Source organism: Melospiza melodia, chromosome 24 (assembly GCF_035770615.1).
Source record: "Melospiza melodia melodia isolate bMelMel2 chromosome 24, bMelMel2.pri, whole genome shotgun sequence".
Taxonomy (NCBI): domain Eukaryota; kingdom Metazoa; phylum Chordata; class Aves; order Passeriformes; family Passerellidae; genus Melospiza; species Melospiza melodia.
The window spans coordinates 2458037-2471281 of record NC_086217.1 but is presented as its reverse complement, the minus strand read 5'-3'; the positions used below and the strand labels follow the sequence as shown (position 1 = coordinate 2471281).

At 43.9% G+C, this 13245-nt stretch overlaps 1 protein-coding gene across 15 annotated transcripts in view; it reads left to right on the top strand.

The window, feature by feature from the left end:
* The window catches only part of CACNA1G (calcium voltage-gated channel subunit alpha1 G), a 149515-nt gene that overhangs the window by 105930 nt on the left and 30340 nt on the right, over positions 1 to 13245 (top strand). For 8 of the 15 annotated variants that reach the window (XM_063175758.1, XM_063175757.1, XM_063175752.1 and 5 more), the window contains 5 exons: positions 4318 to 4444; positions 7152 to 7277; positions 7868 to 7957; positions 8522 to 8735; positions 11192 to 11242. In XM_063175758.1, coding sequence (XP_063031828.1) covers positions 4318 to 4444; positions 7152 to 7277; positions 7868 to 7957; positions 8522 to 8735; positions 11192 to 11242 — 608 coding nt within the window. The remainder of the gene's footprint in view (positions 1 to 4317; positions 4445 to 7151; positions 7278 to 7867; positions 7958 to 8521; positions 8736 to 11191; positions 11243 to 13245) is intronic. The other 7 variants (XM_063175753.1, XM_063175760.1, XM_063175748.1 and 4 more) reach the window with 2 other exon arrangements.

Genomic DNA, 13245 nt, shown 5'->3' with positions numbered 1-13245 from the left:
CTGGGACAGGTGACCCGAGGTCTTTGCGCGCTGTGGCACGGTCAGTTGCCATGTCTGGGTGAAGTGTCTCGTGGAGGCTGTGCCAGTTTGTCTTCAGGAAGGCATAAGGCAGAGACCAAAGCGACTTTCCACTCACAGCACAGAGGAGCAAACCTGGCTCCTCGTGTCCTCCCTTTCCGGGCACACTCCAGGACAGGAGTGCAGGAGGACGCCCTCGGTGAGAAGCCAGGCCACAGCTGCGTGTGTCACATGCAGCTCGAGGGCAGAGACAGCCCTCGTGCTCTGTGTTGGTTTTCCCACTGGGTGGCCTCGAAGGGGGGTCCTTTCAAAAGATCTTCCTCATTCTTTCATTATTCCTCATTATTTTCTCCTGTGGAAACCACCCCATTGATTTATGCAGTACACAAAACCCTGCACAGTTCTGCCCTCTGCCCAGACATTTAAAAACCTGTATGCTAATTTAGGGGTTTTGACTGCATGATTGATTCTCAGCCTCCATATTGAATCCATGAAGATTCAAGCCCAACTTTATGACCAGAATTCCAAAAATAAATTCACCGAGGAATGACATTTAAAGTTGTTTCCAGGACCCTCTGATGTTTCAGCCAGTAAAGGGATTGCTTATACAATAACATTCCTTCCTAATGCGTTCAATCTGCTATTGTTGGGATCAAGTGTTACAGCTTAAGATACAAGAGAAATCAGAATTGAAAATGTATTCAGATTTAATGTGGGTGGACTTCTCTACAGAGCCCAGGCTTTGACTCCTAAGCACACAGATAAATTACTCACTTTTATACTACCATGGTCCAGTAGTCATTTCATTACTCTCTTCTATCTATCATATTATCACCTTTGCTAATTTTATTTTAATCTGTGGAAGAAGGTCTTCATTAATGTTGATCTGTTGCCTCATCTAAGTGCTGCCACTTCTTCTGAGAGTTCTCATCAGGAAGGTTTAATGTTGGTAAGGATCTGGCTGGGATGAGGCTGGCAGTGGGTTTGGAGCATCTCACACCAGGGGTTCAACAGCACTGGGAATCCTCAGACCAGAAGAACCAGGGGGAATTAGAGGGATTAACATTTCTTCACACCAAAATAAAGAGGAAAGAATGTCTCATTTCAATTTCCCTGTTTGTCATATGCTTAATGCAGACTGAATTGTGCTGAATGGAACCTTGTCAGGTCTTTTTTTCTTGCACAACTGCAGGGCTCCAAATCGGCTGCATCCTTCAGCCATAAATTGCAGAGGTGTGGGTCAGATAATAAGATTTTACAAGCCTGATAGCAGCAGGACCTTGGCAATACTGATGAGGTGTGGGAATGCTCTATGTTGACATATTGTAGGTCTACTAATAATCTGGAAAAGCTGAGAATTTCATTGGCACCCCTTAGAGAATTGTCAGACTCTTAGGAGAATATCAGGAATCTTTGCACAGACTTGCCTCAGTGTTGGATCAGGCCCTTAGTCTGAGGCAACTCCAAGGTCTGAAGGTTTCCATTAGCAAGAACTATTATTTTTCAAAATCTTTTCAAAGTCTTTCCTCCCTGTAGTGCTGAAAACAGCACTGGCATGGAGCTAAACTGGTGGCAGCTTTACTCTCGTGCATTTTAATTTGAGGAATTCCCTGGTTGATCAAAACACTTAAAGCAGCTAAATGCTGCTGGTTTTCAGCCCTTTATTCCTCTACATGCACATGACTTTGCAAATTCAGACAAGTAACCTCCTATTTTCCCTCTCAGCTGGATACGAAATAGTACCTCACAGGGGAAATCACTTTATTATTTCTAGAACAGCATTTCTTAATAACCATTGGAGAAAATGATCAACTTTAAACTCTGGAGACTAAATGCCTTCCTTGTTCCCCAAAATTTAAGGATGCTTCAGTAGTTCAGACCGTAGACCTTCAGTTTAGAAGACTTGACTTTGGTTCCACCCTGCATGACAGTGAACAGAAGTCCATGATCCCTAAAGTCAGGATCCCTAAAGGCACCAAAGGACCTAATTTACACTGAAATAATTGGAATTGAGTTGCCTTCCTACCTCTGAGAATGTGGCTTCCCTCCTCCTGTGCCTCAGTTTCCCACCTGTAGTTTGGCAGGCGTTGTATTGCACCCAGAACTGTGCAAGGAATGTGAGGGGTGTGAAGGTCTTTAGTCCATCTGAGGAGCTGAAAGAGATGCTCAGCCTCGGCCTGTCCGGCCCAAGGCTTGCTCTGTGCACTCAGACATGGCCTGTTAGGCTGCATTGCCTCACTGATGGAGTTGGGCACACTGAGCTGCTCCTGAGCCTCTCTTTGCTGGGCTGGGCTCAGCTCTCAGCCCCGTGGCAGCCCCAGCAAGGTCTCCAGGCTGGGCTAATCCCTGTGGGCAGCTTTGGCAGCCCACATTGACCAGTCCCCACTCTGCTCATGGGCTATGCAGCCTTTTGCTCCCTCAGCCATCTCACTCTCCGGCTTCTTCCATAAAACACCCAGATCTGAGTGTCAGGAAAGCTGAGGCATCTGAAATAGGGAGCCACAGCACCCACCTGGCAGAGATGCTCAGTGTGAGGAATAGCAGCATCTGCTCTTTGTGTTTCACTGGTAAGAGAGCAGATAAAAATACCACCATCTGCTTCTTTTTGAAAGTGATAACTGATGAGTTACCCTTGACATTTTGAGTAAATATTTAACCAGAAAAAAAAAAAAAAAAAAAGGAAATAAGCTTTAGCTTTTCAGGATATTATTTAAACCCAACAGTTTGGGTAAGAGCTGCTGGCTGTGCATTGAGCACTGCAGATCACTCAACTTGCAGGCCCTAGGGCAGGAGAGGAATGGTGCAGCTTGGCTGAGGTCCCAGATGAGGCCACACATGATCAGTGTGAATGTGTCAATGGGGATCTCTGCTGTGAGCACCATGCCTGGGAGAGGGAGTGGAGGAGAACTTGGACCCTGTCCAGGCAGCAAAACTCCAACAGTGCTTCAGGTGGTGGAGCCAGATTTAGGGAGAAATGGGAGAGGTGCTGAGAGGACTCGCATGGCAAAAGAGAGACCCAGGCAGAAACTAGAACATGGGGAAGTTTGGGACACATTGGAGAGCCAAGTGTTCAAAGGAGTCACCAGCAGCACCCAGAAACACACAGTCACTTCCCTCCTTTGACTTTCACAGCATTTAACTGCTTCTGAGTCATGAAAGCAGTTTCTATGGCATCAGTGCAAACTGATTTACTGAGATAGTGAAATGTTTAATTCCAGTTGGCATCAAGAGGAGGGAGGCATGTAACCTCTTGAAATGCCTTTCTTGGTCCCCACCTTCAGGTTGGTGAGGCTGCATATCTTGTTCATCTTTCCCAGCATGCTGAGATGGCTTCTCTAAATCACACAAGACTTGTCATTTCTTTGCAACATTAAACTTGAGAGTATATACAGTTTCTACTTTTTTTTTTACTTTTTTTTTTCTTCAGTCATGAAGTCCACATTATGCTTCTTCAACTTTGGGATATGATCTAACCTTCTGTTATGAAATTCTGTGTGATACCAGACAGAGAGGAGCAACAGAAATTAGGTTAGATGCTTCCAGTCCTGCCAGTGAAGTTTCACCTATAGGACAGCACTGTTTTAGAGCTGAGGCTGCACATTGGGGGGTATAAAGCAGAAATTGTGATGGTCTGAGGGGTAGCTCAGGTCCCTGTGCACAGCAGCGCCATAAGGACACAACAGATTATTTTTTAAGATGAGAGTGCTGCAAACACTGACACAGGTTGCCCAGAGAGGTGATTGATGCCCCATCCCTGGAAATATCAGGGGCTCTTAGCAACCCAATATAGTAGTAAGAGGTGTCCCTGCTCATTGCAGGGGGTTGGATTAGATGACCATTAAAGGTCCCTTCCAACCCAAGCTGTAATTGCTACAGATGTACAGGCAGATGTGTAAGAGTGGCAGCTCCATTTCATGGACTGAGACAGGGAAATCAGATGTTTTGCCTAAATCTGTATAGGAAAGGACAGTGGAAGGCCCTCTCTTTGTAGTCCTAGACAGGCTACAGGCATGAACTGTGTCTGTGGATGGCCCAAGCAAAACAGCTGAATTTTCTGGCCTGGCTCTTCGTATATTTTCTCCTCCTCCTCTTTATTTATGCAAAACTGACCCTTCGCTCCAAGACCTCCGTAACTTTACAGGTCAATCTTCCAGAAGTGTTTTTTCCATCATGATTTTTGAGTTACTTGTCATTGTAAAAAATTTTCTAATGCTGTGTTCTTCATATCTTCTCTCTTGATAGGAGGCAAAACTGGGCAGGAACAGGACTAACAGCTTTTGTAATCACTTGCCCCTACAGAGTCATTAGTCGAGCCCAAGGACTGAAGCTGGTCGTGGAAACTCTCATGTCATCGTTGAAACCCATTGGGAACATTGTGGTCATCTGCTGTGCCTTTTTCATAATCTTTGGGATCTTGGGAGTTCAGGTGAGTCTTCTGTGAGCCTCGGCACTTATCTTGAAAGCGTGACAAGCCTCAGATTTCCCCAAGTCAGGGTATCTGTACGCATGGCACAGTGTCAGGCTTTCTGAACTCAAACTGATGTCAGGATGGATGGGGTCTCTGTGCTCACTGCAGAGAGTTGGACTAGGTGACCCATAAAGGTCCCTTTCAATCCAACCCATTCCATGATTCTATGATCTCTCCTCCACCTTTATTCTAGTTACAAACTGATAGGGAAATAGAAACTTGAACCTGAGATCATTTGCTTGTAAACTCCAGAGAGACCTTGAACTGGAGATGCATTCAGATTCTGACAGTTTGTGTAACTGAAAGCTTGCAGAAACAAAGATTTCTGAGTCTGTTTCCTGCCAGATCTGCTGGCAATATTCTCAGTCCCAGGAGTGCTGGAACCCAGGGGGACTGTGGCAGTTTCCAATGCAACTGGTTTCTCATTACCTGGGAAGAAGAGATTGCTTCATATAAATATTCTGACATAACACTTACTTCTTTCTGAAGTTTATCTGATCTGTCACAGCTGTCTTTTGGAAAGAAACTCTATTTGGCTTTGTTTTGGAAAGGTATCTTATATAATATTTTACTCTAACATACTGCTTAAATAATAAATACAGCATTGAAAATAAACAGGGAAGAAAATCATACCATCCATAACCACCTCAGCATCTAGATTGGTTTAGCATTACAGCATAACAACATCCATCCATTATATTGAACAGACTCATAAAACTAAGCATATCCCATAAAACAATCTAACACTTATGAGAAAATTTATGCCAGAAAACCAAACTTGCAGTATGCTCTTTGAATTTCATCCCTGCTAATTGTGATGCTTTCCCTGGTGACTTGCAGCTTTATGTTAAATTGTCATGACTATTGATGTGATTCAGAGGTAGAAACAAGCAAGACTGATCCTGTATTCAGGATGCAAAATTCTCAGTGAATATTTATGTCTAATTAGATGTAAGATGAGGCCAGAGCTATTTTCTATAAAAAGATGATCACTCACTTACAGTTAGTTTTTCCATTTAAATATAAGCTGGGGTTCAAACTATTAAATCTATTTTAATGGTTTTAATCTATTAAAATCCAGACATCAAAGTTTCTAATGGTGTGTCCTCTTACCAAAACTGTTTTGATTGTAGAGCTGCCCATGTGTGAATGGTCATTTATAAGATAGAAGAAATAGGTGGATAAAGCAAGTTCAGTAAGAAACACTGGGTCTTTTCCTTTCAGAAGTGCCCAACTGTGAAGTACTGACAAGGATCAATGTTTTTACAAATTGAGCTTTGTATTTCCAAACCCTGTCAGGAGCACTGTTACTGCTCCCACCTGAGTGGTATTACAGTCCAGCTCCTGGAGAAGTTATATTTACAGACAATATACTAGAACCATTTATTTACTTTCCCGCTTAATTAAAATTTTTCTCTGTGAGGAGTATATCTCCCCAGTCTGCCTTACCACTGATAGTGTTTCTCCATGGAAAGATCGGGGAATACTTCTTACATCCAAAATTTCTATGATTGCGTTGAGCAGTGATTAATTTTGCATGCCTAGAGACCATCTTCCTGCTGTTGATTTCTGGAGGAAACCCATGGAGCAGTGTGTGAATTTATCTTGTTCGCTATTATTTCTACTGTTATTTGTCTAGAACAACGGATCAAACCCCATCAGTGTCTCTTCTCAGTATACCCAGGTGGTGTTTTAAGGAGCCTGGAGAGCAGGTTGCCATTTCCCCTCACTTTCCAACAGTAATGTCAATAACTTCTGTCAGCAAATAAAAGTAGATTTGTTGGCTGTCTCCTGGGATTTGATACCATCCATCCTGCTACCATCAATCACCCTGTCTGAAGCAGTAATCAACCCCTGCCACTTTCTGTTCCACGCGTGGGAAGCACCAGGTCTAGAATTAAGCACGTGGAGGCTCCTGTTCCTCATGCAGGTGTAACTAAGGAGCTGACTCTCCAGGAATTGCATCCCCCTAGGCATAAACCAAAGGAAATAAGCTCAGGATCAGGTACCCAGCACTGTCTGGGCTTGGCTCCTTAAGCTGTGCACAGGGAATAATTTCAGTGACTCTGCAGCCTGCAGAGCTTTATGACAGCTGGGGCACAGCACCCGGAATCAGAGAGCAGAGCAGGACTGACAGCAGTCTTGATTCAACACGAATGTCACCCCCAGGGACTCATCTCCCCTGGGAAGTGTCCCCTTGTGACCTCCATGAGCAGAGATTAGTCTATCACTGGGTCTCTTTGCTGCCACCTTTTCTCTGCTGACAGAGGGCCCCTGTTAGACTTCATTTGTTGTTAACTGGACTGAGAGTCACCAGAATTGTTCCACATGTGATAGGAAGCCATTAGCTGATCTGGGCTGTTGGCTGGGGCTACACTTGAGCTAACAAGTGTAGGAGCAAAGGCCTTTAGGTGAGTCTCAGATCGCTGAGCCAGACAGCTTAATGCATGAGGTGGGTGTCCAAAACGATGTGAAATCATGCATTTTCTCATTAGGTGTGTCTTATACAGGCTGCTCAGTCTTAATAACCTGTATGAATCAGGTCAGTTCCCTCGACAGCTCTGGCTGGTGTGCGCTGTGCGAGAACCCTGGATAAATGCCCATCACCTGCATAGAAATCCTGTGGACTGAACCCTGACACTTCCTCTCTTTGCTTGCTTTGCAGCTTTTCAAAGGCAAGTTTTTTGTGTGCCAGGGGGAGGACACCAGAAACATCACAAATAAATCGGATTGTACAGAAGCAAGCTACAAATGGGTCCGGCACAAGTATAATTTTGATAATCTTGGCCAGGTATTAATAGAACGGTAATCTGCTTCTTTGCTCCTTTACCTCCTTGACTTAAAACCTGTGGCTTATTATCCCGTGGGATTTTCTTACAGGGCAGTGCCAGCCACAGTAAATATTCAGTTCACATACACAGCATTCTGTCTCTGTAATTCCCAAAGGCAGTGTTTCCAAGCAGGCATACACTTCTTTTCGGAACAGAACAAGCACATGTGGCTTCATGAAGCACTTAATTGCTTCACTGCTACATAACAAACCAAATATATCTTGCAGAAGGGCTTGTCTAATAGAGCTGGACATTTTCAGCCATCTCTGCAACGCAGCCTTTTTTTAGCAGTGTGGTAAGAACTAATTAGTTGAGAGCAGTAGAGACCCAGAGGGTGGAAATGAAGCCACTTTTGTCTTCAGCACTGCGGCTTCCGAATTACTGTTCATTGCTGAACCAGGCATTGGCACTGATAGGTTTTGCTGCCAAGAGAAATCTTGGTCATCAAAGCATCCCATTATCAGGCAGGAAAAGGCAAGGTGGAGTAAGATGCTGCAAGTAAAAAAGGTTTAGTGCAACTGTGTCTCACTGTTTTTCCATGCGTTTCTAGGCCCTGATGTCCCTGTTTGTCCTGGCCTCCAAGGACGGGTGGGTGGATATCATGTACGATGGCTTGGATGCTGTGGGAGTCGACCAGCAGGTACAGGCTGCAGCAGAGCTGTAACAAATGACTTGTCAAAGGTCACGTATTTTAGCTCTTGTTTTGCAAGGTACTGTGGGCTTCCACTGTCAAATGGGCTTATGAAATTAGGATCCAGGGTGGTATTTAATCCAAGTTGAGAGATGTGATGAGTTAATAAAAAAGTCTGGATTTGTACTCAACACTTTCCCTACAGATTTTGCATTATGGTGTAACTCGTGTTAGGAGAAGCGCACCTATCAAAGGATGGTTTGACTTTTTAAGCAGTTTGGTCATTTCAGGAGAAAAGAAGTGCTTTGTGTATGTAGAGGTTGGCAATGAGGGACCTACAGTAGCTGCAAAGGATGCTGCTGTCCTTTTTGCAGAAGAGAGGTGGTGCTTCTGTCCTCAACACACATTTTAGGAGCATTCAGTTAAAATGTCTCAGCAAGCTCTAATTTTCAGGAAGAGCAGAGCAGCCTGCCTGAAAGGGCTGTGAGTTCTGTGGATGGCACAGCTGTATCAATTTGTTCCCATTCTTCTTTTTGAGATTTCAGTTGAAATTTGCCTTCCTCCACTTTGCAGCCAGTCATGAACTACAATCCATGGATGCTCCTCTACTTCATTTCCTTCTTGCTGATTGTGGCCTTCTTCGTCCTCAACATGTTTGTGGGGGTGGTGGTGGAGAATTTCCACAAGTGTCGGCAGCACCAGGAGGAGGAAGAAGCCAAGAGGCGGGAGGAAAAAAGGCTCCGGCGGCTGGAGAAAAAGAGAAGGAGTAAGGAGAAACAGATGGCTGGTCGGTAGTCTTTCCACATCTTTCTGAGTCCTGCTTGACCTTCCACATAATCCCCTCCTCCCTCCCCTCCCTGCCTCGCATCTGGTGATAATTCTTCTCCCAAAAGCATGTCCAGCTATAAAATTTGCATGAAGGAAATAGTGTCATTTTAGGCTGAACAAGGAGCCAAGGAAGCCTTTTTAATGGCTGCATGATTTGCAATGACCTTTCTGTTGGGGGTTATTTAAATTAAAAAATAATATTAATCAGGCTTGGAGCTTCTTGGATAGCAGAGCTCAGTGTTACACAAATAGTGACAACTGCAAAGATCAGTAGTGCTGGATGGCATCATAAATCTCAGTCATGAGCACTGTTGCTGATAACTGGATTCACTATTTGGTTTATTACAGTCTTGTATTGCCACAGTGATGTTACCCGTCCCATTTATCAAGCAGGTTTATTTATTGGCACAGTAGCACCACTGCTATTCAAGAATGTAATAAAATAATAGAGCCATCTCATTCTAGTAATGCTTTAAAACTCCATAGAGAAACATATCAATGCATTTGCTTGAGAAATACAGATTAGAAGACAAAAAACCAACCAGACAAGGAGAGTAACTAACTACACAAAATAGTGCTGATGCAAATTGAACCCAACTCCAAACTAGATGTGCAAGTGTGCAGCCCTGCCTAGAGGAGGCTCTACACGTGAAACAAGGAAAGATCCCACTCCGCCAAAAGTCTCCAAACTGACATTTGTCTCTTAGTCTCTTTTCATTTTAATGTTGTTGAATAATTCAGAAATAAGTTAGCCAGAGGCCACAGATTGGAGGTGCTCTTCTTGCATGCTCTCTCTTCTGACTGAACTTTCTCCAATGCCCTTCCTGTCCACAGCCTTGCACATTCTCTCCCTGGTCAGTCCGCCTCCTGCTCTCTCCCTGTCCCCTCTCACTTCTCTATCTTTGACAGACTTCAGGACTGTTTAAAAGGCTATCTGATTAGGTGCTTGTTCCCAGAGTTGGTGATATTGTCTGTTGTTTTTTTTTTTTTTTTAAAGCCTAAGAGGTGTTTAATAGTTGTTGCAGGCTTAATCACAGAACCATGTTACCACGGCGCTGCCTCAGCCTCTCTGCATTCAGCATTTCCCCAACCGTTTCCTTTGGTCACATCTTTTAGTCCCGTGAGCTTCACACGTTACAAAACATCTTACAAAACAGGATATGTCACACCAGCCCCTGACCATCACACTCAGGTTTATGCCGAGAGCCTGCTTCCCTCACTGGCCAGTGTAAAGTAGGAGGCTTCCCTCAAGAGCACTGGAGGACACATTGGACTGTTCTCAGCTGAGTGGGACGCAGATGGAAAGAGGTTTTTTTTGTTGCATGTTTTTTTGGGTTTTCTTTTTCTCCCTCAAGAAGATGCCTAGGAAGCTCTTTTGCTTAGCTCAAGTTCCCAAGCCCAGTTTAAGACTGATGAGTTAGAAAAGGATTTTAAAGGTTGGATAGAACAATTGCTATTTAAATTTTCAGTTTTGGAATGCTGATATTTATGTAGAAAAAAATAGGTGTTTAAGTATCATTAATTACTTTATTTGTAATGCTAGAGGAACTAGATGAAGAAAAGATGTAAGTCTGGGCAATTTCCCACAGGGAAGGAATCACAAACCATCCTTGGAGATGCAGTTATTCATTCAGTGCTATGAAATACCTCATTAAAGAGGCAATAAACAGATACTTTACTGAGGATCAAATATTGCTGAGTATTCAATTGCCATAAAAACCTTTCAAGAGTAAAGTATGAAGTCCTCCAAATCGCTTCAGAACAGTTTTCCCAATCCATGCTCAGTGAAACATTAGTTTTAATTGATTGTGTCCAGCTTTCCCCACAGAGGCAACAGATGTCATTGCTTAACTTTGTTCTGCACAGTGGGAACTTGCAGATGAAACCATGACTAGGGCTGGAATTGTGCCAGCAACTGCATGGGGGTTCCTTTCAGCTGGGCTTCCTGAGTGACCCCAGATGCCCAAACCAGCCTAGGGTTGCCAAATACAGACAGACATTGACATCTGACTGGTGGCATGGTCATTTTTGGTTGTAGACTTATTCCAATACATTTATCCAATCGGGTGTCTAAAATCTGGGGAAGCGCGTGAGATCTGAGATGTGGGCAGGTGCAGGAGTGGTCACTGTGAGCAGTATTGCTGTCCCAGCAGGAAGAGTCCCAGATGGTCCTTCAGCAGTGTCTTCAGCATCGACTGAGGGGGCTCTTGGGGATGTCTTGGGCTTTCACAAGAGGGAGAAGCACAAGAGCTCTTTCTTTTTCACATGTACCTGAGCCCACCCTGCACGAGGCACAAGGATCCCACAAGGAAACGCTCCTGGCAGAGGCAACAGAGAGCCAAAGGAACCTGCACAGGGGCTGGGGAGTCTCGCTGTGTGTCCTGCTGGGTGATTAATGCCGTTTCGTTCTTTTAGATCTAATGCTGGATGATGCATTAATGGAGAGCTCAGCCAGCGCAGTGCAAGGTACTGGGCAGCTGGCACGTCGCGTCCCTCTGAATGGCAGTGCTGTGTCACTAACGGTTGCCGCCGCGGCTGAGGCGTCCCACTAAACCGTGTGTGTGTGCAAAGCTCGTTTGCTTCCTTCGTGGCACACGCATCTCATCCTGAGCTGCAGGTCTGCAGGCCTGCCTCAGCACTGACACTTGCAAACCCTTAATTTACTCCTTGATCATCTTACGTTGTTCGGTATTTTTTTTTCCCTCTGGTTTTCATTAAGACAGTGTCAGACTTTTCATGGCCTTTTTTTTTAATTTTTATTTTTTGGTTCTTTTAGCTTTTTTTTTTTTTTTTTTCTGAAGAGAATAATGACTGGACTGTGAAAATGGGTTCTACTGTTGACTTTAGCTTTCCAACAACCAGCTTAGGAGTCTGAATGATTTTCAGGTGTGTGTCTTTGGAAAGCTTAGGGAAGATATTTCATTATTTCTTCAGCCCTTGCTTATTGCTCTACAAACACTGTACTCCAGGGAGTGGTTTATTTCAGCAGGGTAAAATTCAGTATAGGGCAAAGCTTCAGTGCTTCAACAGGGAACTCAACCCCACACCAACCCCTGCTGCGGACACAGGATTTAGTCATTGTGCTGCCCAGTGTGTAAATTCTGTGCATTGATTAAGAGTTGCTCAATCCATGAAGCATTTTTTAAATTAAAAAAAATAAAGATACCACCTCAAAGCCTTTTCAGGTACTGGTGGAGATGGAGCAGCTGGGCTCAACACTAATGGGGTCTGAGCTGTCCTTTTTGACCCACAGCTTGCTCACCCTTCCCTTTCCCAGCCCCCTTCTCAGGATGATGCTCAGGGCTGCAAATCCATCCCTTGCTCTTTTTACTTTTCGGAGAAGCTTTGATCTGGAAAGCATTTTGTTTAATTCATAACTTAAGAATATTAGCCTGAATATTTAAAGAGGCACCAACATAAAAACAAATATAGCTGCAATTTTCGACAAAAATAATACACTACAAAAGTTGTGCCATTAAAACTCTCACCTGTGCACAGGCTGCCACTGCTGGCAGCCTGTGAGAGATGGGTGCAGGGCTCCATCCATCTCTCTTAGATTGCAGGGAGTTTTGATTAAATAAAAATTGGCTTTCACTGCAGAGATAACTCAAGCAGACAGAGATTCTACCTTGTATTTCTAAGGCCTTTTTGGAAGTTATCACAACATGCTTTAATAAATCCTGAATCTCCTTCCCATTGCCATTCCTGATGTTTATATTTCTTTGATGTCTTTCTTGCTGCTCTTGCTGGGCCTCTTGGCCTCTCCTGTGAAATGGGGGCAGCGTGAGGGAGGGGCTCTCACTGGGTTTGGTGATCTGGTTACTTTTCTTCTTTTTGCTTGATTGTGACTCCTCTTCTGGTCCTACAGAGTTGCATCAAGACTGTCTTATGTTATTTTTAAGACACTGAACTCATTCCAAACCCCTCCATTATTCCTTGCAGGCTCAGAAAATCTCTTAACATTTGCCCTTAAGGTGTGTACAATTGTCAGATCTGTGCTGTGTGTTTCCTTTTGCTGTCTTTTCTTTGGATCCAGTGGCAGTGAATGTGCCATGCTGCTCTGCAGGCACCAACATGAGAAAGAGAAGGGTTTTATTTCTGAACCTGACTGTTGGGAATTTAGGGAATGAGTCCCCAGGTGCAGTAGATGAACCTCCTCTGGTTCAGTGAGGAATCTGGAGTTCTGACCCAAAGCTTGCCCACATCTTGGCACTTTCAGAGGGCGTCTTTTCTCTTTCTGTGAAGACAAGATGATATTGTGTGTGTGCGTGTGTGCTGCTGCCTGGTGCTTAGTGAAATATTTTATAATTTTATTTTTTCCTTTATTTTTTCTCCAAGTCTACATTCTATCACAACTGGAATCTTCGCAGTGGAAATAATTTATCATTTTCCATTTCACTTTTTTTTTTTTTTTTAATAAATCCATTCAGTACAATAAAAGCCAAGTAAAACTCTGTGTTTAAATAAAA